The sequence below is a fragment of the Pezoporus occidentalis genome, unplaced genomic scaffold, assembly GCF_034315485.1.
Source record: "Pezoporus occidentalis ecotype Australia unplaced genomic scaffold, CSIRO_AGI_Poc_V1 ctg49, whole genome shotgun sequence".
Taxonomy (NCBI): Eukaryota; Metazoa; Chordata; class Aves; order Psittaciformes; family Psittacidae; genus Pezoporus; species Pezoporus occidentalis.
In genome coordinates, this window is record NW_026915824.1 from 909,657 (window position 1) to 936,659 (window position 27,003).

The following is a 27,003-nucleotide window of genomic DNA, read 5'->3' on the forward strand; positions in this document are numbered from 1 at the left end:
TCATTGCATTGATTAGCTTCTGAATCCCAGGTCGTGAGAACAAACCAGTTTGAACTTAGCTTTAATTCCAGACCCATACCAGCAGTTAATAGAAAATAACAAACTTGGCAGCTTCTTTACTTTATAGACTAAATATCCTAGGAACCACTAAATAAGAACGGAAAAATATTGGCTTCTATATTTAACTTCTTTTGTAATTTAACTTTTTGTGCCTAGGACAGTCTAATTTTACAATTAGCTTAAACAACAAACAAAACCCCTGCACATGAAGGGCAGGCAGAGAAGAGATTCAGAGCAGCCCTGCGGAGAAAGACTTGGGGTGTTGGTTGATGAGAAAATGAACATGAACCGGCTTCAGTGTGCACTCGCAGACCAGAAAGCCAACCACATCCTGGGCTGCATCAAAAGGAGCGTGACCAGCAGGTCGAAGGAGGTGGTCCTGCCCCTCTACTCTGCTCTTGTGAGACCTCACCTGGAGTATTGTGTGCAGTTCTGGTGCCCCCAACATCAAAAGGACATGGAACTGTTGGAACAAGTCCAGAGGAGGCCACGAGGATGATCAGGGGAGTGGAGCAGCTCCCATATGAAGACAGGCTGAGGAAGTTGGGGCTGTTCAGCCTGGAGATGAGAAGGCTGCATGGAGACCTCATAGCAGCCTTCCAGTGTCTGAAGGGGGCCTATAGGGATGCTGGGGAGGGACTCTTCATTAGGGACTGTAGTGATAGGACAAGGGGTAACGGGTTAAAACTTAAACAGGGGAAGCTTAGATTGGATATAAGGAGGAAATTCTTTACTGTTAGGGTGGTGAGGCACTGGAATGGGTTGCCCAGGGAGGTTGTGAATGCTCCATCCCTGGCAGTGTTCAAGGCCAGGTTGGACAAGGCCTTGGATGAGATGGTTTAAGTGTGAGGTGTCCCTGCCCATGGCAGGGGGGTTGGAACTAGATGATCTTAAGGTCCTTTCCAACCCTAACTATTCTATGATTCTATGATTCAGTAGGAGACTCTTGATTTGGCTGCTGTCTGGCTTTTTATTTGTTTACTTGAAAATATAAATATGCATTTAAACGAGAGCTTCTAAGAACAGTTATTTGCCAAGCTCATGGCCAAAAGACTCTAACTTATTAAATGCTGAGTACTTTCCAGTCTAAGGGACATGGATGACATTTAATTTAACATGAGACTGGGTTCTCAAATAGTGTCTGCAGGGGTTCTTTTTTTCCATGAAAAGAATCCCAAACCTGCACAATTCATTACAGCCATGGAAAATGTCAGGGAGTACTTTTACAACAGATGTGCTTTAGGCTCACAACCCTGATTTTATTCTTTCTACTGCAAGGAAAACTACTTTCATGTTCATTGCTGGAGGCATCACGTGGAAGCTTGGTATTGGAAGGTTAGTACGCTGCTTTTCTCTATGGCAAGGACAATTTCTGGTGTAACACTACACTGAAAAGGAAGCAAAACAAAACTAGCAGGATAGCTAGCAGAGAAGAGCCAAACCCTGCCATGACAATTCCAGACATCTAGAGCTCTTAAGGGAAATCAAGCAAGAAGTAAACAGCGTGCTCCTGAATTCTCTCATCAATACAAATTACTCCTTCTCTTCAAACCTAAGAAGGTCCCTCTCCCCTCTCCTAGGGGAGAGGGACCTGGGGGTCCTAGTGGACGACAGGATGACCATGAGCCAACACTGTGCCCTTGTGGCTAAGAAGGCCAATGGCATCCTGGGATGCATTAGAAGGGCGGTGGTTAGTAGGTCGAGAGAGGTCCTCCTTCCCCTCTACTCTGCCCTGGTGAGACCCCATCTGGAATATGTCCAGTTCTGGGCCCCTCAGTTCAAGAAGGACAGGGACTGGAGAGAGTCCAGCGCAGGGCAACCAAGATGATTAAGGGAGTCTGAGGAAAGACTGAGGGAGCTGGGTCTTTATAGTTTAGAGAAGAGGAGACTGAGGGGTGACCTTATAAGTGTCTATAAATATATAAAGGGGGAGTGTCACGAGGATGGAGCCAGGCTCTACTCAGTGGCAAACAATGATAGGACAAGGGGTAACACAACTGGAACACAAGAGGTTCCACTTAAACTTGAGAAGGAACTTCTTCTCAGTGAGGGTGACGGAACACTGGAACAGGCTGCCCAGGGAGGTTGTGGAGTCTCCTTCCCTGGAGACATTCAAAGCCCGCCTGGACACATTCCTGTGTAACGTTATCTAGGTGTTCCTGCTCTGGCAGGGGGATTAGACTAGATGATCTTTTGAGGTCCCTTCCAATCTCCAGCATACTGTGATACTGTGATACTGTGTAATAAGATCTGTTTTTCTTCTCCCCAGACATGTCACTCACTAACACCAGTGTGAGTACTGTAGGCAAGATATATGCCAGATCTTTCTGCATTATTCATAGATCCAATTATTGACAAGCAAAAGAGTAGGATGATATGGCGATTTCCACCAGCTGAGGAGGAGCTCACGTTCTTCACCGCGAGCCCCCTGTGAAAGTCAGCAGCACCTCAGTCCCTGTGGCACACATTCACGGCATGTGTTTGGAAGCATTACCTGTGGCAGTAGGCAGCCAGGAAGCCCAGCAGGAGCAGGAGGACCAGCCCTGTTATGCACACGGTGATGGTGATATTCCGCATCTTCACCCGCTCGGCATGCTGCTGCTCCCACCACTCCAGGTCGCTGAACTGGCACCGCTCCCCAACATAACCTGTCACACAGCTGCCAAAGGGAAGTAAGCATGCTTTGTAACTGGTGGCAGATGAAAAAACACAGATCATCACTTCAGTCACTTTGTGTATTGATTTAGCATCGGCAACCATTAGAGAAATACCTGGTTGAATTTAGTAGTAGTGAAGACTAAATCACTTTAAAAGAATGGCTGTCAAAACCTGTAGAATTCAATGTTAAAAGACTTCTTTTAATGCAATGTTATTGAATCACCTATAGAATTATACAGAGAGATTATAATTTTCAGATTCCAATAGGTAAATAATAGAAGAAAATAATTAGTGATTAGTGTTTCCCTAAGATTTTTCCATTTAACTGCTTCCAGCAGCAGGCTGCCCTTCCTTTGAAATAGCCAGTATGGGACCTAATCGCACTTTCAGAATGATTTGGTTAAGGGAATCAAATTTTAATCTGAAACCTTATTTTAAATAAAAGACAAGTGAAAGTGGTTTTAAAAAACCCAGACAACCTTGTATGGGATTAGAAATATCTTCATAATTAAGTCTTAATAGCAGGCTTCTTCTGTAGGAAGTTTTTGATTATTTATTTGGTTTTACCATTCTAAAACCCAACATGGAAATATCTTACCAGTCCATGAAACCCTCAAACCAGAATTACTAGAAAGTGAGAAATATATCAAATATAATCTTAGCCTAGTTTTACTGCCCAAGGTGAGAGATATAAAAAAAGAAATAGCAAATATAAAAAATGAAAAGTATACTCGGTTCAGCAAGTTTGCTGATGACACCAAGCTGTGTGGTTCAGCTGATACGCTGGAGGGAAGGAATGCCATCCAGAGGGACCTCGACACGCTTGTGAGGTGGGCAGATGCCAACCTTATGAAGCTTAACCATGCCAAGTGCAAGGTCCTACACCTGGGTTGGAGCAATCCCAGGCACAGCTACAGGTTGGGCAGAGAAGAGATTCAGAGCAGCCCTGTGGAGAAGGACTTGGGGTGTTGGTTGATGAGAAAATGAACATGAGCTGGCTTCAGGGTGCACTCGCAGACCAGAAAGCCAACCACATCCTGGGCTGCATCAAAAGGAGCGTGACCAGCAGGTCGAAGGAGGTGATCCTGCCCCTCTGCTCTGTTCTCATGAGACCTCACCTGGAGTATTGTGTGCAGTTCTGGTGTCCTCAACATCAAAAGGACATGGAACTGTTGGAACAAGTCCAGAGGAGGCCACAAGGATGATCAGGGGAGTGGAGCACCTCCCATATGAAGACAGGCTGAGAAAGTTGGGGCTGTTCAGTCTGGAGATGAGAAGGCTGCGTGGAGACCTCATAGCAGCCTTCCAGTATCTGAAGGGGGCCTATAAGGGTGCTGGGGAGGGACTCTTCACTAGGGACTGTAGAGATAGGACAAGGGGTAACGGGTTAAAACTTCAACAGGGGAAGTTTAGATTGGATATAAGGAGGAAATTCTTTCCTGTTAGGGTGGTGAGGCACTGGAATGGGTTGCCCAGGGAGGTTGTGAACGCTCCATCCCTGGCAGTGTTCAAGGCCAGGTTGAACGAAGCCTTGGGTGACATGGTTTAGTGTGAGGTGTCCCTGCTCACGGCACGGGGGTTGGAACTAGATGATCTTAAGGTCCTTTCCAACCCTAACTATTCTATAATTTTATGATTCTCTGCAAAATAAGCTCAAATCCTTCTCCCAATTATGAGTGTAGTTTTATTCAAGTTGAAAGAGTAAATCAAATGAGCAAAAGAAGCAGGATGTCACCTGCAGCAACTTTTACCTAATTTTCTGAAACACTGTATCAGCATTCATTATTAAATCAGGCACAAACACTCATTCTGTCACAAGTCAGAATACATATATGTTGGAAGGCAGAAAAATGATAATTTTTTTAATGTAAGATCACAATAAATTCCAAAAAAAATTAGAAGATTAGCTCGTAGTGTATGAGCTTTTATTAATTAAAATACAAATCACATTTGGTATGTGATTTTTGCTGGGTACATTTCTCCATGACTTCTTTTTGGCATTTAACATACTACAGCCTACGTGAATGAATGCTGCCATCTAGTGAGAATTCAGCATTGCGAGAATTCAGCAAGGTCCGCACACAAATCCCGTCTCTCAAGATGGCTAAACACGACTGCTCCTTAGTTTTTTACACGGCTTGCATTTCCACGGCTAAGGAATACATACATTTAGATTCTTATTATGCACTAACACGTAGGAAATAAGAAAGATGTGATCCAGTTTGAAAGTTCTGCCGTTTAGTCTCTTTAGCTTCAATAGGAGAAACTCAATGAGGAGCGAAAAGTTTTCAGTTCCTCTAAAATTGACACTAACAATCTCTAGCAAATACCAGAGACGACCCTGAGTCCATCTCCTGTAATGACTTTCCCCAGGGGTTTTGCTGAGTTTAGGAAATCCACAGCAAAATGCACCCACTTCATTCCCATGTATGTACACAAAATCATAACATTCTTTTCATATTCCTGCTGGTACAGAGTTCTGTAGGCAGGGGAGACCAATTATATTTAAAAATAAGGAAGACTAGGATTTGCAGTGCCTGCAGGAATTGCCTGGTACAGAGGTTCCTGCACTGCAGTACAAGGAAGATCAGGGGGAACGGTGGAGCAGAGAAACACATCAGCAACAGTTTGCTCTCCTTACTCCAGGGTTATACAAGGGCCATTCAAGTTTCTGAGACACAGAGGGAGATTCTCCTATAATCAAACAGTATTCATCCCCTGCACAGGTCCTCGCTAATCAGGTGAGACCCCAGGGGAGGGGACAGGCATTGGATTTGTCCCACTGTAATTACTTTTATGCTTGATTTTAAAGAAAGATATAGCACAGAGTCAAATACAATCAAGTTACACAATTAAACACCAGCACTAATGGTTTTGAAGAAATGATTACCCCATGACACTTTGCTGTCACACTGACCAGGCCAAGGCTGACTTCTGAAGATATGAGATTCTCTTTGCTTTTACCAGTAACTGCATTTGAGGAAGAACAAATGAGGCTTCACAAAAATATTGACAGGAGGAAGGAGGTCTCATTTTTGAGGTCTTATTGCTACTCTCCTTGTTCTTAAGAGGACCATCATGTGGTACCTTTTCTGCCAGGAACCAAGACTCTTCAAACTGTAAGGGAAAATGTTGACACCAGACTTCTCCTCTCTGGTCCCAGTTAGAGAAGACAAGACAGAGTCCCAAAGGTCCTTTTCCATCCCAGTGACTGCTGGGATGAACAGCTGGATGAACACATGAACAGCAGGGCCAACAAGGAGGTATAAGTCATCATTACACAGGAGAGAGAGCAATCACCTCATTCACAAAGTCATGAGCTCTAAGTCATTTCACAACTTATCTCACATTTCCAAAGCAAAGAATTGAGTGCTTAGGGGACAAATCCAATCCTATTATTAATATTGCAATGAGTGCGAATGGATTGATCATTAACAGAAAAGAGCAGAGTCTGATGATAATTCCTACCATGAGTGATGAACAGGTAATTTACAGACAAACACTTCACTCTCTGCACTCAACTGAGCCCTAACAGTATCATTCATCAGCACAGACAATACAAATTTCTGTACTTACTTGCAAGCATAGTCTTGTAGATCAGAAACATAATTGCACACTCCACCATGGAGACAGTATGACTCGTATGAAGGAGGGCATCCTACAATATCACCTTGCACGGGGACTGTAGAATATTCATTGCTGACATCAGTGGGGGTGAAAGTAGCTTCTGAAACACAGGATTTCACAAGAGTATCTCAAACTTTTGGCAGCATCTTATGAAAGAGTTCCAGAACTTTAAGGAAAGTAGGCAAAAATCTCTAATTTTGATCAATTACTTGTGTTTTACTCCTTTGCTTATGTTGTTTATCGAATTTAAGCATGCAGAAATTCAGATCAAAATACTAAATATGCTTGATTCTAGATTTGCAATGAAAGACTTACAGAGGTTGGCTGCATTCTGTCTAAGATGTGTGAGTACAGCTCTGAAGAAAAACTTCACTGACTGTCTAGTTAGTTAGGCTTAAATGATATTTAAGGTGCAGCTTTAGGGTATGGTAAATCTTTACCATGCACAAAGTACCAGAGTCATATGTACAGGTGAAGGGTGACTGTATTTCACACATTTGGATCTTAGACTAAGAAGCTTCCACATGCAACTTGATCTTATGCAAATTATTTCTACTCTGCTGCCATCCACTTGATTACATCTGTGTGTGACTGCAGATTACATTTTTTATAGTTTCAAGCTCAGGTACAGATAACAGCATTACTGGGGAAGCAGGGTACTCTAGTGACCCAATTTTGAACCACTCAGTGTCATTTATATAGATATCTAGACTAGCTAGTTTTAAAGGTAGCTCTAAATCTTGCACAGAATGACCTACAGTGCAGTCATGCCCTTATAGAAAATAAGTGCTTTTTTGCCTTCTTTGATGCTGCATCAAATCTATAGGTCAGAATCAAATATCTACACAGCAAAGAATTTCTAGCAGTATGGTTGAGCAGAAATGTGCCTTATCACTCTCATACATTTTATGGGATCAGTTTTATGACTCGCACCAGTTTTATTGCAACATGACCTTCAATGACATTTGTTTTTAAAATTTTATTTGCAGAACTGCCATGGCAAAAAGCCTGAGTGGAAAGGGATGAATGGTTTTACTGAACCCCAGGTGTGACTGCATTCTGTAAAGGAAATTTCAACTTGCTAAAAGAGCTTATTAGGCAAATAACTAATGTTATTGGTTAAAAACCACAAAGACATGGAATCAGACTTACAGCTGAAGGACCTAGAAGGCATTACTTCCAAGTCATGCATCACTTAAAATCATCATCACTTAAAATCAATTCAAGTGTCCTGAGTGACACTTGAAGCTACTGAAAGTTTAACTAACTGAAAAGAGGATGGCGATCCTAACAGGTGTTCTACTTTAAAAAGCCATTATTTCCTTCTGGTTTTCTGCAAAACCAGATCTGTGACAATCACAATGTCATTTCATCATCCGGCTGTCTGGAGATCTTTACTCCAGATCTGGAGTAAAATTCATCCTGATGAAGTGGGCTGACAGAGAGTAAGATGATAAGCCACTCAGCTCCATGCTTTCAGGGAATGCTGCCATCACACTGAAGCCCTGAAAGGAGGGTCAGATGGGCAATAGTGATTATCTCCTATCATAAAACTAGTATCTCCCATCATTAAAATGGCAACCAGATTTTCTAAAGAGTTTCAGAGCCCTTTTGAAAATTTAGACACTTGATCTGAAAGACTTATTCTGAAGATTAAATGGGACTTAAATTATGTGTGGTTCTTGTACTGGGCTTCTGCAAAGGGGAAGAAGGCACAGAAAGCTTGAAAAATGACAGACTGAAATCACCTCCAAAAATGTTACCTCTAGGAAACACTTGCTTCTGTTGATTGTAAAGGCTGTTAGGTAGATGTGTCATTATATTTGACAGTAAAAATTAGCATTGAACCTTAATGTAGATATTTCCAAACTAAACTTGAATCTGGTCTCCTTAGCCCACCCCAAAACAGCCTCCTAAAGTAATGCTAAATGGATCCACAAGCTGCCCATTGTCACTATATAGGGTTTCCTTAATTTCCAGATATAAGAATTCATCACAACTCTTACTTAAGGGCCATTTAATTTTAATTGTTCACTCCATGTACTCACTGCAACTGCCATCATCAACACATGAGCAAGTGAAGTTTCCTTCTGTATTTGTGCAGGTTGCATTCTCTCCGCAGGTGTGGGACCCCGTCTTGCACTCATCAATATCTGTCACCCAAACAGTCTGCAGTTAGAAGAACGAAATGCCTCAGAGCATCAGTTAAAGGGCAGCAGTTGCAGCATTGAAGAACTCCTGGCATTGGAGAACTCCTGGCATTGTAGAAAAACACTAAAGACCTTCCTTATGCAAATGTAAATGTAACAGAAAAGCAATCAGTATATTTCCTATGCCAAGTAATCACAGCCTCCCTAGCCTCTTGGAACATGCTATGCTGCTGCAGAAGCTCTCCACAGGGAGAAGGAAGGAAAGGCTTCCCCATAGAACAAATGCAGTAGAGTTGAGGAGAAGACTTAATTTGTACTAGATATATTCTCCTGGCATTGCTAGTCATAGCTTTCACCCCAGATGAGTATAGAGTACCGTCAGTTGACATTCTTGCAGTAAGATGGCAGAAAGGTTTGGGAGTGAAGAGTTGCCCACCCTTGTACCACCCACCTGGTCCAGCCTAAGCAAAAAATTCAGATGAAGGAAAGGGTCTAGAAACCTACAGTTTTATCCAGTTTGTGTAAACACTTAAATGAAGTTGGTCTCTGAATTACTGTGAAGAGGCTTCCCAAGTACAACAAGAGTTTCCACGCTTAGAGCTTGTGTTAAACTGATACATACTCCTCACCCACAGCCTGTTGCACACTCTCACCCTGCCTCCACACCTTCTCTAGCACAGCCCACAGTGGCAGCTCTGGCCAGGCTGGTACTCATCCCCCAGGCTGGCACATGCATGGTGCTGAGTGCCTAAGCACCCTCCTCAAAGGTGTAGGCTTTCAAAAGGTTCACATACCAGAGACTGGGAGCCTCTGGTTCACTTTATGAACTGTCAGCAGAATACATTTGCCAGATTTACTTTGGGTTAACAAAATCACAAATCTATCCTCCCAATCTGTGTGAAATTATTGCATAAACCACTTTTCTACCATAAAATTAAACAAGCTGTAGTCCAGAACACTGTAGTAAATTCAGAGCACTTTTAAACGAAAAAAAATACGGGAACAAAACTGTTGGAGCATGTGGTTTCAACAACACAACATGAACTTATCTTATACCATCTTTGGGTGTTCTGACACATCTCTGGACACTGTGTATGCAATGCAGGTGTCTAAAATTGAAGTACAAAATCACCAGTTTCTGTTTTTTATACTACATGTCAAGTCATCAAGCTTGAAAAAAACAGAATTAGTTTCAATTCTGTTTACATCACAACAACATTGCATTGTTTATAAAATGCTGTGAAAACTATCTTACCATATTCTGGACTTAAGGACTTCAGCAAGATAATGAACTGTTTTTCAATAATAGTGATCGGTACCACAATCATTCTAACTGAGCAAATATAGGACAGGCAGTGAGAGCCCAGGGCTGCCTAGGGATATGCCTTGCAGGTGACACTGAGACAGCAAGAGAAGCTTGTCACTTCTGTCTGCACTTCCAAACATCCTCAAAGATATGAGCTCTGGATTTCTGACCACTGTAGGCAGAATGCATTCTTGAACCTCCTGCCTCTGATACTTTTCACCTTGCCCATATAATGATACTTTTCTTAATTTTTCAGTCATCCTTATCAGTGTCAAAGAACCAAAGTCCATTAAAGACTGTAAGAATTGGGTCAAACTTAATGGGCTTTGAATTAGGTTATAAAGGAAAAAGAAAAGGGAAAAGAACAAGAGAAGAAAAGACTCTCATAAAGCTCTGAACAAACTGTGTGCTTGTCAAATACGGGGGAGAAAGCTTCCTGTTCCTTGATACTTGCAGCTAAAATGGATTAAAATATTACAAAATGAAGTGAATGAACTAAAGACCTGGCATTAGAGCTCGATGGAAAAAATCAGTGGGTCTGATTATTAACAAGACTCTAAATGTACTCAAGTTGTCAGTGTCACACCTTGAACCTCATGCCTATTAAAGAGACCTGGAATTATTTGATGAGTATTATGACACACTCAATATCTGCTTTCGTTTATATTCATGGCAACGATTTCCAATAAAGCTCTACTGCTTCACCTCCACTTCTTTCCTCCCCTTCATTCTTCCTCTCTCCTGCTATAGCTACTGAAAAAAGTGCAAACACTGAAAGGAGGTATCCACTGACAACTACAGGCTTTGCATATTGATCAGTTGCTGAGATTGCCACAGTTGAGACAAGAAGGAAAGAATCAGAAAATAAGAAATGATAAATGTCTAGGGGAGCCACTGTTAGGATCCATGCCCCTACCAGATTTTTCAGACAGAAGCAGAACAGCTTGTATGACAGCTTCACAGCTTGATGGAAGGCTAGCACAAATCATAAGACACGCTATTTCCTCATTCATCCTGCCCCAGCCTTTCAGACACAGCACAGTTCTCACACATGCCCATACCGTAGCAATGGACTCCATCTCCAGTGTAGCCTTCCAGGCATTTACAAACATAGCCCCCTTCCGTATTGATACAGACTGAAATATTTCTATTGCAGCGGTCCATATTTATGGCACACTCATCAATATCTGTGAGACAAAACAGGGAGGAGGGACACATGGGCCAGGAAACCATAAGGTAAATCGATAAAAAGAAAAGTCTACATCATGAATCTCCCTCAGACTATGCTGGCACTTGTCATTTATGCATCTGAAACAAACGGGAAGAGAAGGGTTTTTCTTGGTATAAAATTTGATGGGGATGTTCTGAAGAGTCTAAGACAGTCTTTTCTCCTTTCCATAGCAACATCGACTCCTTTGAGTCTCCATGTTTAGACACTAAATGGTAAATTGTTCTGTTTCTAATGCCTTCCTGGGCTGGCCTTTGTGAGAGAACAAAGTGCTTCCATTTACACAGTATGCAAGTCCAAAAACTTAGAGACCACTCTCAGCAATGTGTTGTCTGATTATTAGTCTTTTTCTAGGGCTAGAAAGGAGCAAGAGCAGCCTTTCACATAAACATTACATCAGGAATACTAATTTTAAGAGATTCCTTACTACATACTTATAAATTATACGTCAACTATCATGACTATAGACTGAGCTTTTTATTATTAGGTATTTTTTACAAATAAATACATTATGCTTTTATTCTCATTATCCATGTTATTACTTGTTAATAGGATTAACACCCATGTCTCAGGTGAAAATAAAACATGGGATAATTAATCATTCCCTCTCACATGCTTTCTGCTCATCATGCCTTTCAAAACAAGCAGTACCCTTGACCTTTCTCTGACAGCTCATGCAGCAGAGCTGCCAATGTGAGAAAAGATAATTTTCTTCCTCTCTCGCAATCAACAATTTTTCAGGAGGTTGTATTAATGTATTTTGTTACCATAGCATGATTTCCCCTTCCTGGTAAATCCTTTCAAACACTGGCACATAGCACCATCTTCCAGCAAAACACACTCTGCATTGACATAACATTCTAGTGCTGAGCAATCATCTTGATCTATTGCACAAACAAAGAAAAAAAAAATCACCAGTAGATGCATGTGGACAGATCAAAGGATGTATATATAGATTATAAAAAAAGAAATCAAACCAAACCAACCTCTTCCCCCCCAAAAAAAAACAAACCAAACCAAAACCAAAGCCAAAAAAAAACAAAACACAAAAAAAAACCCAACCACCAAAAAAAAACCCAAAACAAAAACAAACACCAAAAGCAACAAACAAAAACCAAACCAACCAACAAAAAAATTAAGAAGAAAACCAGAACATACGAGTTTGAAACTTGGCTTTCTAAGGTTAATGATGACAAGTCAATGCAATCATTAGGGTTGTTTTTGTCTAGATGGAGCTAAAGTATCATTTAGTATCAAGATTTCTGAATACTGTAAACAAAACCTACTGTATAATTCAATGGTCTAGTGTCATCAAACATATGTAGAATTCAGTGATTTTGCTGCTATTTTATTCAGAGTAACTTAATATATTCATAAAATCTAAGGGAAAGACCTTCACAAGTATCCCAAATTAGAAATATTTGTTCTCTAGACCTGGATAATATTATCAAGTTCTGTTGACATAGTGAAGGATCATAGAAAGAAACAAACCATAAAGCCATCCTACCTGGCATAACTGCATAGACCCACCTTCTTGTAGGAGGGTTAAGAGCATGAATGCCCCCATTCTTGACACTCAGCTTTTCTTCCTTTAAGGGCTATGATTTTTTTTCTGTTCTATAAACCTGTTCAGAGCCTCACAGTAAATAGAAGGAAGACAATCATCAGACTCTACCTGATACCATGATTTCAGCCATCAAGAAAACTCCAGTGTTCTGCCTTTCCCCACTGTCTGTATCCTTGAGTATCCCACTGGTTAGTGTTCTCTGGAGCAAGGTCTCTGGTGTTGCCATTGGCATTACCTCCTTGTGTGCAGAGACATGTCCTAAAAAGACAAGAAAAAAGTGACAGACCATTTAAATCTGTTGAAAGAGCTTTCTGTTTTTCTATCACTTGTCAATTTTGCAATAATCACGGTTATTTTCTTTTAAAATAAACACAAGTATCATCCCAGACTAGCCTGTTTCTGGCCTCAAATTATTCCTAAAACCACTCACTGGTGGCATTTCTCAAATACAAAAGACAAATAATGCAACTCACTGCTCACAATACTTGTCAGCACTGCACACATCTCATAGTGGGCCAAGGGAAAAATTACAACGGTCAGACAACATACTATTATCCCAGGACAACACCCCAGTGTTTTCTTTCTTCAGAGAAACCATCATTTGTTATGTAGACCAAGGTGAATATTTTTCAATGCTATTAGGATTCTCAAGGTTTTTGGGAGGAGGGAGAAGTGTCCTTTTATGTTGGTGCTGAAGGAATGTACCTGCTGTTCTGTTGGAAGCATCCAGAGCACGACAGGCTTTTCCATCTTGAGTTTTCCCAAATCCTGGATGGCACATGCAATGGGCAACTCCAAAATTGTTTTCACAGATCTGATCACAGCCTCCATTCTCATAAAGGCAAGGATTTGCCCCTAATGCAGAAAAAAAGGTAACTTAACAAGATGCTTCTTCAGTCAGCATCTCCTTTTCACTGGGCAGAGTTGAAGCAGTTGGAAAACAAATAAGGAGTGACAAAAACTAGAATTTTTTTTTGTTAATTTAAAAAAAGATTCATATAGTAAAGCATAAATATTCTCACCTAGCCTCTGGCTGGAAGCAGATTCACATACTCTGTATTTAATACATACATCGCTTTCTTTTTTTTTATTTACTTTACTATTTCTCCTTTAATATTTAGAGTCCTGACATTCCCTGATAGAACATTGCAAAGTCAGAGGGAACTGGTAATTACTTTCTCTCAACCCTAGCCTATTTTTCTGTTTACAGGGAGATTGCTCCAAACAGAAAATCAAACTATTTGATCCAAAACTAATAAATCTTACAAAATCTTTCCCTGTGTCATTTGTTATTATTTGTGTGTGTGAGGAGTGCTAATAAATGAGGACAAATAGGAATTAGAACTCTGTTAGCCTTGTGGCAATTGATCAGCATCTATTCTTGTGCATGATCATAAGTATACAAGATCTGTTAGCATTCCTGGGACAAATGCCCAGATGGTGCTTTCAATAAATGCCAGTCTTACTATTCAAGGCCTTTTAAAGTGCCTATTTCTAAGATAATCCTCTCCCTGGGGACATGTATTCTACTGATATTAGTGAACAAGAGGAGGCCGGAAGGGAATGACTGCGTAATTTTTGCAGTATACCTGGTTTCGCCAAAGGATGAACTACAACCATTGATGAGGGTCTCAGCATGCTGCCTCGAAGACGTACCCTGTTTTGGCCGGTCTTCTTGTCCACCCTCATTAGTGATGGCCTAGCCCAGTCAGAAAACCAAAGGTGATCCTCAAACACTGCTACATCAAAAGGGTGGCCTACAAAGAAATCAGACTTCTCATTTCCACATCTGTAGAACACACACAAGAAATCATGTAAACAAAAGCAGTATCTGCATACAGGTCTACCTCTAACACAGTGGCATAGCCATAGCCACTTGTCCACTTTGATGTCTCATGGTGTGGGATAACAGTCCTTGAACGATGGACCATGAGAACATGCTACTTATGTTCTTAGCAGAGGAGGCTATGACACTTGCCTGACTCAGTACAATCTCTATACTGCTGGTGACCTCCAACCAGATCAAGTTCACAAGATGCTTCTACCTTAGACTCATCATTTCTTGAAGCAGCATTGGAACCAGCCTTGCAGAAGTGGAGCGGCTCCCTCCTCTGCCAGTAAGTGGCCCAGCACAGAGTTGCTGAGGTACACAGCTCCTTTTGCAGTCTTCACATAGCAGCAAGAAGAAGAGCTCATGGCATGTATCATCCTGCAAAAGTGTACCAGCACAGGGCAGCCTGGGAGCTACAGACACTATAGCCACTGATGGTAGGACCCAAAGCCACTGTGTGGTCTCTGCAAGCGCCAGAAGTACAAACAAGTGCAACACAGTAGTCCACATGTATATATAAACATGCACAGACATTCACTAGCCAATTCTTCACAGTGCAATATTCAGGAGGGGAGCCAATTTTCCTCACACCAGCCAACTAGCAGCAGTAGACTGTGACTAGTTAGCTACTGTCTGTTAGTCAACTAACTAACAGTAACAGCTAACACAATCTATGGAATGCAGTGGATCCTCCAAGTTACTTCCTCTCTTTTCACTGATTACAACAGGAACCTTGGAGAAAGAGTATGCATTGGTATATCTTAAATACACATCATAAATAAACTGGCAAAACCCACTTGTACACGACAAAAATTCTACAACACTGTCTTTAACTGCTAAACTGAAGAGCATATTGTTATTCTGTTAGCAATTCGCTACCTCCACTGAGCCATGCTTGGTGGAGTGTGGTTCTTAGTTTTTCTTTCCATGAAATTTGAACAACCAGCTCAAGATCTAGGTACTGTCCCCATCCTCACAGTGTTGGGATCTATAGCGTGCACTATCAACAAACAACACCCCACTTTGACTTGCAATTCCTTAACGTCTTAGCTTAGAAATATATTAAGGATTAAAACCAAAAGTGTAGTGCCATCAATAGAGATAGCAGGACCAAGAAAACGGGTAACCACATATACCCTTTCCACAAGGGTACAAACAGCACTCGCTGCCTAAACAAAAGGAATGGTTGTGTTGTTCACTGCCTTAGGTGGGTTCTTATAGGCTGTTTTATTTACAGCTGAAAACAGGTGAAAGAGAAGGAATAATTTTAACTATTTTGTATGCAGCTATACTGAGTGAATTCTCGGTACAGGGGCACTAGAGGGAGCTGCAGTGATAAAAAAAAAAAAAGTATGTTAAATGCCCGTGAAGGGATGCCACCTTCCTGTCCTCCAGTGTACAGCTGTCCAAGGACAGAAGCTGAATTCTGGTTTCACTAACAGCACTGGCAAAACATCAGGATATCAAGTCTTCCTGCCTTTCTAAATTCATACCCCTACAGTTCTGCACTTTCTTTCTTTCCACATAGGTGATGATGTGCTTTTCTCCCACTTCCAAACAGCCGTATCACTGCTAGAAGCCCTCCTCCTTTCCCACACCCTGTTTTTCTCCAGTGCTCTTAGCTGTTCTTCTTTGCTTTCTCCCCAGAAGACACTGTCTCATTCCTTGCGGAGGAAAACAGTGACACTTTCAACAGGCTTCAGGGTCCTCCTTTGCAGATCAGTTTCAAGGTTAGCATACAGCAGAATATGCAGAGCAGGGGAAAAGAGAGGAATGCTGGCAAGTCACTCTGCCCAGGCCTTTTGATGTCTTCTGAACTGCAGAACACTGCTTGTTTCAAGACTTCACGCTGCTTGTTTCAAGACTTCACACTGCTCCCCTTCAAACAAGTGGGAGGGTATCTGCTTAGGAGATGAATGTAAACCTTCCCAGAGCACAGACTAGAGCGGCAGCTGCTTGACAAAGTGTAGAGTCTTTACCCATGATAATCATGATACTGAGCCAAGAGTCCTCATTCAGCTATGTTTTGTATGCACACCAACAAAATTGTCCCCGGAAAGATATCATGCACAAAGGGAATTGTTCTCTTCAAAAACTAATTTGCCATGTACAAGATTCTTATACATAGGTTTACTTTAGATGTGGTACAGCATCGGTTCCTCATTATTAATACTTCTGCTTACTTACTCCAGAAAAAGTTACTTGTCACAAATAGAAATCTCACCCATAACAACTACCATATATTGCATAAATCAGTTTTCCAGTCAGTGTCTATTGTGTATTTAGAGCCATCTCAGTGTTCAACACTGTGAAGATGCAGATTCATTGATCAAAGACCTTAACAGCCAAGATTAATTCTCTTCCAGCTAATGCAAGTATAATTCACTGGTGTAATAAACACAGCAAAATCTGAATTACACTAAACAGCCATACACAGAACAAGGGAACCACGTTTAAAAATCTTACTGTGAAGGCAGAAAAGTTGTCTGTAGAATGCAAAGTGATTGATTAGTAAAAGCAGAGAGTGTTAGAAAAGTGTTCTTCTGCTAAAATGAATTAAAGCCAACTAGGTTACAGAATGAAGAACTAATTGATGCCATTAATCTCAGCAGAGAGTTGCATGGAATATACACCACAGCCACCAGCTGGTAATTCACATGCACATGTGCAGACACGCAGGCACACTGACAAGCAGCAATAGGTAATTAGCAACCCCAAAGCCTCACCTACATCATTCTGGGCAAGAATTCGACGACCAGAACCATCCAGGTTTGCACTCTCAACCACGGACATCTTAGCATCACACCAGTACACTTTGTCAGCTAAGTAGTCAAGAGCTATTCCACTGGGCCACACCAGACCAGTGCTGGCTATAACCTGGCGATCAATGCCTTCTAATGAAGAGCTGTCAATCCGGGGATTGACCCCCATGTCAGTCCAGAATAATCTCCTTTAGAAAACAAAATGCATACAGGAAGTCAGTAAGTAAATGTTTGTCCTCCTCTCCATGGAGTTCTTTCAAAGCAGAAAGGTCAGATCAGAGCAATATAGGCCTGAGGCACATGAGAAAAATTGCATGCTTCAAGGAAATATATTGGCTGCTGATCTTTTCACACTTGCCATAAGACTCCAGGTGATTACACTGGGATTTATGAAGAATCCTCACTCTGTTTGTTGGCACAAAACCTTTGAACAACAATTCCTGCTTATGCTAATTGCCAGCTCTTCATATCTGCTTTTTGTGTCTTCCGCATGACTGCTGATAGCAGTTTAGCAAACCCAGACAACAGAAGATGATGCATTAGCCAGCCCCTTGTCTAAACAAGGGTTTAGCAATGCACAAATGACACCAAAACTACTTGCGACCCATGGAAAGCAATCAAAAGTCCTCAGGGTTTTTTGTGGGTTTATTTTGATTTGTCTCGGTTGGATGGTTGTGGGGTTTTTGATGTTGTTTTTTAATAAACCAGTATCAGGCCCAGCCTCTTTTCTTCTTTTCATAAAATCATGATTCTCAGGGTCCTGGGTGTTGCTGACTGAGTACATCCCACTTTTCAATGAGCACACATTGCTTGATGGCAGCTCAGTAAGGGGATAGCCAAAACCACAAATTACTTCTAAAGTCTGGACTCCGGCCTTCCCAGGCAGCAGCTGCCTCTCTCAGGTTTACTGAATTCATCCACATATTCACTTAGCTTTATTTACATAAGCAGTTTTATTGCAGCCAATGTAGGGATCAGTATTTTCAATAGCTTTAATTGTGTTTCAGATCCCCCTTCAATACTGACTTTACAGTGGACATTGCTATAATGGCTGTTCCTCCCTTCACCATTAATTTTCCAATAAGGAAGGTTTCAGTGACGTTTTCCCCTCCCTTTCCCCTTGTAGAATAGCTTTGCCTCTGCCAGTAATTCTAATAGGCAAATCTCCCTTAAACTACCTGTTCTTAAATGTTTTCCTACAAAATGTCTATCGCGTTCAACCTCTACCGAAAGAGGTTCTTTCAGGTCTTTAATATGTCCAGCGTAAAGCTAATAAAACACCCTTCCCACTCTGCTGCATTCCTTGAGTCATCAGTACTTAGTTATAGCAGGATCTGAGCATTTAAAAAGGAAAAAGATAAAGAAAAAATCCAACAGATTTAAAAACATGCTACTACAGGAGGCATACTGGCTGAAATTCATGGGGCTTTGCCTTTGATTCAAATGGCCAGAATTTCATCAAGAGTTTAAATGTTCCAAACTCTTGTCATCATCTCAGCAGTAGATAAGAAGATATAAGGTGCATTTAAATCAACAAATCTCTACAACAGTAGGTCTGGTTTAGTTTCCTCAAAAACTGAAACATGGCCAAAAAAATCCTTTGTAGGAACCATTGGTTTAAGTAGTTTAAAAACTACGTTCTTCACACCAAGAGATAGAGAACCATCAAAGTTTGTAGAGTGGTGCTTACAGCTGTCAGGGTAATTTCTGTCTCGCGTTTCTTTAGCTTAAACTGCATAAAATATCTTTTAATGTTTTAATGTTTCTGGTATTTTCCATAGGAGAAGTGAACACATCCCAACTCACAAAAGAAACCCAGCAATAAAACATTGCAGTTCTCACAACCCTGCAAGACAGTGACTATTATAACATGAGACCAGTGCACTTTTAGACTGCCAAAAGGGCAAGGCTGGCATGCTCATTTTTTAGAAAATTCCCCAAGTATTACACAATTAACTACTTTTATTACTCCTTACTTAGTAAACGGGTGAATGGCAATTCCTCGGGGCTGGGAGATATCCTCCCAGATGATCATTTTTCTTTGCATTCCATTCAGATTGCTCCTTTCAATGCATGCCTTCCTGCAACACACACAGCACTGTTAGATCCTCCACACTATCTTGTTAATTACCTAACATACTAAGTTTTTGCCTTGGTTTAGTTCAGCACAAAACTGTAATAAATAACTTTGCAATGACAGGAAATAATCCTGCTGATGTGGGATGCCCAGTAGTCTTATCAACAAGTAATTCATGTTACAGCTTCATTATCTGGTCCAGATGATAAAATACCTGCTGCTCTGCAGCAGACATGAAGTTCTCCTTCTTTGGGCAGATAATGAGTTGGAAGTATGATCTCTAATAGATAAATATTAGCTTTAAAAGGGAGTCAGGCAGAAAACTAGCTCCTAATTGAATGGCATTATCAAATGTATGAAGAATTTTTAAACTAGACCTTTTACATAGCATTTTTCATTCAGAAATAGCCAAGCATTTTACTTATTTTATCTATTTTACAGGAAAGAATGAAGCTAAAGTCCTTTTGATAAAAAGGACTCATAAAATCCATGGCAGAGTCAAGTACAGAATATACATTGCCAGTCTCCCAATCCAACTTTTTTTCAGAAAATTGAACTAGTTGCTACAAGCTTCACCTTACCAAACAAATATCAGGCTCTACCTGAAAGCAAGCCTACACCCTTCCATGCCTTTCTGAAACTGCAAAGAAAGGCTGCACAAAGATGGAAGGAGAAATATATTTGTGCAAATGTGGAATACAGATAAATGCAGTGAGTGAGAAGAAAGTGGCAAACAAAAATTCACAGCTTCACCCTTGACTCTTTTACAGAGACAAGCACCACAATTTCCCATTTCAGAAGAAGCAGTGGCGTATTTATCCGGGATTGCAATAGTGTAGACAAGATTGTACCTTATAGCAAGGAAGAGGACTAGCAGTATATATAAAAGTGAGAAGGAGTGTGATCTGGACATTCAAACCCACTTTGTATTGGCTAATAAATGATGGGTCATATTGAAACATGGTGACTGCTGTTCAAGGAGTCTTCATTATGTGTTCTGATCTGACACTGTCTTTTCACCAAAGGTCAATTTTGTTTCTCTCTGTAAAGTTAGGTATCAGCTGAAATGTGAAGTCATGTTGTCTGCCAGTAATCCTTCCTCTTTTACCTAAGATAGTTGACAAAGGCTTTCCATTAACTTAAAGGGGCATGATTGCAGCTGTCAACAATGCTGACTTCTGTCCAAGATGTACTCAGTGCAGTAATATTCAGTATTTTTATCTAACTATATATATATACCTAGAGATACACACATGCAGTGTACACATATATAAATAGGAGTGTATACATATATATTCACATGCACATGTGCACATATGTATATGTGTATGTATATATGCAGTACATGCTTTAGATTCCTTGCAGTCGAGTCCAAACCTTTGCTTCTTGGAAAGACAAAGATAAAAATACAATAGCAGACTCAAAGTAAAGTTCCAGTATTTCAGTTTTAAAGAGCCTTCCAACTGTATATACTTGAGATTACAGCTACCCAATCAAAATGTGAAGCGTTCCTGAATTTAGAGTGATATCTCTGCTATTTCTGTATCACCAGTCATCTATTCCAAATATTTTATGGCATGCTTCAACATAAATGCACTGTGGAGCATGTACCCTCTGTCTGCCCAATACAATTTACGATTAATCCAGTCCACAGCAAGGCCTTCGGGTGTATCTATAGCTTCATGAATAACTTTTTCACGATTTGAGCCATCCAGATTAGCTCGTTCTATCCATTTCAAGGCAGTGTGGGCAAAGTAAATCTGTGAAGAAACAAAAGATGAGGCATTGTCAGTTCCCATCTCACTTTCTGCTCCATTTCTCTTGTCCAATAATTTCAATTCTAAAATAACTTTTTCATTTTGAAAGTTCCATAAACTACTTATTCACAAAAAGGTTGCACAGGTAACCTGTGATCCCTGATCAAATAAAAAGGCACTTATCTCTCAACCAGGATGACTTCTACGGGCAGCTTGCGCTTAGCTGCAAATCCTGGTTGCCCTATATACAGACCTCTGAATATCCTGTGGTCTTGTTTCAGTGAGTAACTACCTCACATGAAGCACAGCTGAGGAAGCAAAAGTAGGGGCAGGCAAAAGCACTGCTGCTCATTTTAAGAAGGGAGGAGTGGGGAGGAGAGAGTAGTAGTGTGTGTCAAGGAGCTGGGAAGAGGAAAGGAATTATATAATTTGTTTCTAATTTTTTTTTTCCTCCACCTCTTTCAGCCTGCACTTCTCTTAATGTTTTACCAGGTCTCTGCTTTGCAAAACATTAACATTTCTAGAAGAGGCTTCTCAGTTTTGGGTCAAAATAAAAGCTTTCTGCTGGCGGGGAAACTAAGTTTGTTTTCCAAGGATGAGGGGAAAAAAAATTGGCTTGTATTTGATCCCCAGATGGAGCCAAACACTATTTGGCAGAACCATATGCAAAGTAATGCTGAGGCTTTCTTTGCAAATGGTAACAACAAAGCAAATAACTTTGCTTTGATGCTAACCATGAGGTCAAACAAAGTGGGAGGGTGGCCTTTAGCATTAAACCAGCTAATTCAATTACCAGGGGAGCACAGAGCAATGCTGAGCAGTAGCTCACCTTACACCTCATCTCAGTGCCACCTGCATGTCACCTCACCTGCTTACTGCTGACAGTGCTGTCATGCTGAGCTCCCTACAGAAGCTGACAACAGTGCACAGCCACTGTCACTGACACAGCTGAATTACATTCAACACAGCACCCAACAACTGCTAGTTTCCCAGCAGGACCCTATTTTGGGAGCAAGTGGAGATGTTCCTGCAGTGCCTGAAATGATCCTCCTGTAGCACAGATCTGGTAACATTCGCACTTGTTTAACTGTGTCTTGAGATGCGTCCAGCAACTCAACTGAGCTCCTCGTCAGCTTCCACTGTACCATCCAGTACCATTTCGTAATGCTTTTACAGTGTAAACAAGTCCCACCATGGAAAAAAAATAACTATCTGCCACATAAGGTTTAGCAAAGCACAGTTGAACACCTATTCTTCCCAGCTCCGCAGGCAAAGAGTAGGGCACTGTGACGCAGCCACACAAACTCTTTATGCAGAGGAGACTCACAACAGCAATATCTTGTAATATAAGGAAAACACTTTATAAGAGCAATAAATCCAGTGAGCGTTCAGCAGTTTTGATCAATAATGTCAGGACATAGGACACAACTCTTCTTAAGATTACTCCTACATTTAGTAGGGATCATGGGATTTAGCTGTACAGAAAAAAAAGATACTGTTGCTTTTATAGCTTCCCAGTGAAGAAAAAGCCCGCAATATGTTTCCATAAAACAGTACTGAAGCCTGAGGGAGAAAATCATCAATCATACAAAAGTTCTTTGAAAATTATATCATGCTTGCAATGAATTTAGAAATCCAAATTCTCTATGAATTAGCCATGTCAACGTACATTCGACATCAACAGTCAATCAGTGAATAAAGGATGAAACTCTACAACTAGTGTTTGACATCCTGTAGCAGTTGTGCTCCTGGACAGGCAACAGAACAATGATCAGCACAATGTGTAATCTGATCACTGACAGCAGAAAGGTTAAGGCACATGAAAGCCCAATCCATTTGTCCTTGCAACACTTCAAAATCCTCTCATTTTTAATACCTTACCTTGTTTTCCACTGGGTCAGAGTCCAGTGCTAAGACCATTCCCATCTGCCAGTCAAGTAAACTTGCATAATCCGTTCCATCAAAACTGATCTGTCGGATGTCTTGGCCATTTGCAAATAACAAAAATGGCTTAGGACCTGTTGATGAAAATGTACACATATGTTAATTCCACTAGTTTCAAAGTGAGCTCTAGTCTGTGTTACTACCTAGCTAACGTTGTAAGTAAGGAATGTTAGAAGACAAGGTGAGGAACAGGAGCATAAAGAAATGAAGGTGTTTTTCCTACATTCCACTGGACTCAGAAATCAAAGATAAATATGATTATAGGTATTCAGCATCAGTGCCTTGCCCAAGATCAGCTTCAAGATTTGTGTTGAAGGAAGCCACTATACCTGCTGCATTTCAGAGAGTGACTTAGCCTCAAGGAAGTCTTCCCTCTGCATTTCACAGCAACACCATAAATGTCAGAACACTTGACTTTTGCACATGTGAGGCTTTTCACAGTATAAGCAAGAAAAATGCTGTTCTCAAAAAAAAATAAAGCTTTTCCCTTATCCCAGAAACATATTACAGACTTCTCTTTGCTCCTCTCGTGCAATTGCTCATACCTTGTTGTTCAACAGGGTCTGTCCTCTTCTCAGAAGAAACACAAGGGTCTGGAATCCGAAACTCAAACATGCACATCAAATACCTGGGCTTCCTGAGGCCAGTGGGGGAGACATATTCTTGTACTTGTAGGACAGATTATAGTAGTGCAGACTATCTCCTGCCCTGTTCTCCAAATGTAGACACCTCAATCACAATTCTGTAACACCGGGCAGAAACTACACCCATATTTATATAAAGGCACAAAACCCTGAAGTGTGCAGATAGATCTCTTCAATACAGGAGCCCAGAGTGAAATGCAGAAGTTCAATAATAGACCAAATCTTCCATGAGGGAGACTGAACCATACACTGCTGCTTGTTCCAGTATATTTCTAAAGTTATTTTTAAAAAAAAAACTAGTATTTCCCGAGTTTCACAAAGTAACCTAAAACCGGTGCAAAAATGGATCCAAGCTATGCAATCCACTTTAAAGGACTCTAAAATGTTTATGCTTTCATTGTCAGAAATTTGCAGGCATAACAAGATACGAACCTATAGCAGTGCAGTGCTTTCTGTCTCGCTGAAGATTATATCCAGGAAAACAAGCACACTCCCAGGAGGATGGACTTAGTGAAGAACATATCTGACTACAGCCACCATTATCTGGAGATGTACAACCTTAAATAGAGCATTTGAAAAATTTAACTTTGCCATTCCAAGAAAAAAAATGACATAAAATCAGAGGTATAAGAGAAAGAATGTTTCCCTCGGAATTTCTACAGTGCAAAGCATCTCAGTGACTTGTAGATTTACTGAAATACCTCCTGCTGAAAGCAGAAATCAAATGAAGTGAAAGCAAAGTAGCAGTATTTTTCCAGAGTTTTTCCTGAAAATTCACAACACAAGATGGAGTGGGGGAGAGGGTATATATGAAGGCGGCTTCCAAATCTTTGTTATTTCAGAGAACTCTTTCTCCCATGTAAATCTCACCCCATCTACAATAATATAATAACTTTATCAGGCTTTCCATTCCATGCAAAGAAACATCAAGTTAATGCCATTCTCTCCCCAGAAGTTAGTTAGACTAGGATGGTGAATTGATACTTTCTATTACTCAAACCAAGATTTCATACAAAAAGAAACTGTTCTTTCTTCCTGGGGCTGTACAATGGTTATAGCCTCAATGCCAACCGGAGCTTCTTCAGTGAAGTGTCCATAACAGAACAGCAGCACTGACTGAACCTATGTATAGAGTACAGTCCACAGTATGTAAAGGATGCAAAAAGGGAAGATGATTTTTCAAGGCGTGTGGCTGGCATTAATGGAGCTATTTTGACCCCTAAGCCTGTAAAGATACAGTTGAAAAGCTACTGTCCCCTGAATTTGGAAAGCTTGTTGGAATGGAGGATGACAGATTACTGGCTGCAGCATTTTTCTAATATTCTGACTGCAAAAATTATATTTGTGGGCAATCAGATGAAATTGCTGTAAGTTAGAAAGACTCTAAACCTGGGTTGCATGATGTCCTGGGTTCAGCAGTAGCAGTCATTTTTCTCCTTCTTAGTAGCAGGAGCAGCACTGTGTTTGACTTTCGGCTCGGGAACAGAGCTGATAACAATGATGTTTTGGTCTGGCCAAGGACTTTGTGAGCCTCATGCTCTGCCAGGGAGGAGGGGAAGCAGGGAGGAAGCAGAGACAGGACACCTGACCCAAACTGACCAAAGAGGTATTCCATACCACAGCACGTCATGCCCAGGATGTAACTGGGAGTTAGCTGGAAGTGCTGGGACTGCAGGGTTGCAGGAGGTATTGGTCAGAGCTTGGTCGGGCTGGGGGGAGTGAGTTATCAGCCGGCTGGTGCTGAGGTGTTGTATTCTCTTCCCTTGTTATTTCCTTTATCATTATTATTATTGGTGGTAGCAGCAGTGATTTGTGTTATACCTTAGTTACTGGACTGTTCTTATCTCAACCTGTGGGAGTTACATTCTTTTTGATTCTCCTCTCCGTCCCTCTGGGAGTAGGGGGAGGGAAAAGGGGGAGGGGGGGAGTGAGTGAACAAGCTGGCTGACTGGCTTTAAACCTCAACACATGACGTCAATAAAGTCACCTTCAGATTTCACCCAAGCCAATTTTGTACCTGTATTTCTCCTCAAATACAAATTTTAGATGTATCCTGCAACAAACATCTGGGGGATGCCTTTATTTTTGCTGACAACAAAGGCATTTGGCCTGCAAACATCAGATGTTGCTGCTAAGAGACATCTATTAAAAAATGAAGATAAATATTGTTCATCTCAGCACTCAAAGTTCCTGACATTCCATTGCCTCAATCTTGTACAATCATTTACAGCCGTGCAAAATGAGTGTAAAAGGCTTTCATTCACTCCTGGATCTCAATGCCAAGAATAAACAGAGCTTGGCAGTCAACTCTGCTAGAAAAAATGTTACGTACCCGTGCATGCTTTGCCATCCACTTTGAGCACAGATCCTTCAGGACAAAAGCAAACAGGTCCTTTAGATGTTTGAAGGCAACCATGGCTACATTCAGTGTTGTTACTTGTACAGGAAATTAGCTCTACAATAATTTGAAGAGGAAAAAGAGTTTAAATTATGTTTAAAAAATCTACAGAGTCCCCCAGAAAAGATGTTAGCACAGAAAAGGCAAGAAAAAAGAAAATAATAAAAGTGTGATATTGAAAGTACAACACTTCTGTGGTCTTTCTGGGGTTTGTTGTGATTTGTTTTGGTTTTTCCAATCTTTTTTCCCCAGCCTCTCCTAATTAGGAAATGAGAAAGACAAAATTTCTTGGTCCCAAAGCTATAATATTGATGAGCTTTAAATTTTCCAAATTGCATGGGAATGCATTATAAAAAAAAGAAATAATTTAAAGAACATTCTTTTTTACATTTCATTAAATATAGATCAGGTTTTGAAAACTACAAGGAAGTTATACTGAAAGAATAAGTATAAAACACAAAGAGAATGAGGAAAAACTACTTTCCTACTACTCCAAAAGTAACAGAACTAGAACCAAGAAAAATGGGAGATGAATATTCCAGAAATAAAACTATGTTCCTTAGTGGCAATGGTTAAAGCCTAAGGTCAAAATCATCTGAGGACCTGGCAAGAGCTTTCTTTTACTTTCCAATTGTTGGAGTGCCAACATTTTTCTGGGTATTTATTTAATGCAGTTTCACAGGATATGCTCCTTCCACCTTCTGCCTTGCAGTGCTCTATCTCTTTATGACAATTCTAGTGCCACATGGCAACACGCCTCGCAGACTTGAACAAACGCAAGTTTCCCACAGCTGCTTCTTTGAATCAGCTACATACACCAGCTTAAATGGTGCATAGCTGCTGCAAATACTGCTTCTCCATGGCAACTGCTCTGTGGACTGGATTGTTCTAACCTCTTAAGCTCAGTGAAGAGGGTCAAGAAACTGATCTCATGGTCTTTCCGGCCAGAGCTTCTGGCTTTAGATGAAGAATTTTGTAAAGGAGTTGGAGTTGG

The 27,003-nt window shown here is 40.8% G+C and overlaps 1 protein-coding gene across 7 annotated transcripts in view; it reads right to left on the reverse strand.

The window, feature by feature from the left end:
• Positions 1-27,003, reverse strand: part of EGF (epidermal growth factor) — a 63,499-nt gene that overhangs the window by 9,849 nt on the left and 26,647 nt on the right. For 5 of the 7 annotated variants that reach the window (XR_009968093.1, XR_009968091.1, XM_062636631.1 and 2 more), the window contains exons 9-21: positions 25,944-26,066; positions 24,044-24,169; positions 22,905-23,041; positions 20,878-21,026; positions 19,166-19,270; positions 17,154-17,377; positions 14,186-14,353; positions 13,302-13,451; positions 12,705-12,854; positions 11,797-11,913; positions 10,863-10,988; positions 6,295-6,445; positions 2,555-2,719 (exon numbers count right to left, since the gene is read on the reverse strand). Coding sequence is in view for 5 of the 7 variants with exons in the window: in XM_062636631.1 (XP_062492615.1) it covers positions 2,555-2,719; positions 6,295-6,445; positions 10,863-10,988; positions 11,797-11,913; positions 12,705-12,854; positions 13,302-13,451; positions 14,186-14,353; positions 17,154-17,377; positions 19,166-19,270; positions 20,878-21,026; positions 22,905-23,041; positions 24,044-24,169; positions 25,944-26,066 (1,891 nt within the window). In the remaining 2 variants the exon portion in view is untranslated. Of the gene's footprint in view, positions 1-2,554; positions 2,720-6,294; positions 6,446-8,393; positions 8,499-10,862; positions 10,989-11,796; positions 11,914-12,704; positions 12,855-13,301; positions 13,452-14,185; positions 14,354-17,153; positions 17,378-19,165; positions 19,271-20,877; positions 21,027-22,904; positions 23,042-24,043; positions 24,170-25,943; positions 26,067-27,003 lie in introns of all 7 variants that reach the window. The other 2 variants (XM_062636635.1, XM_062636632.1) reach the window with 2 other exon arrangements.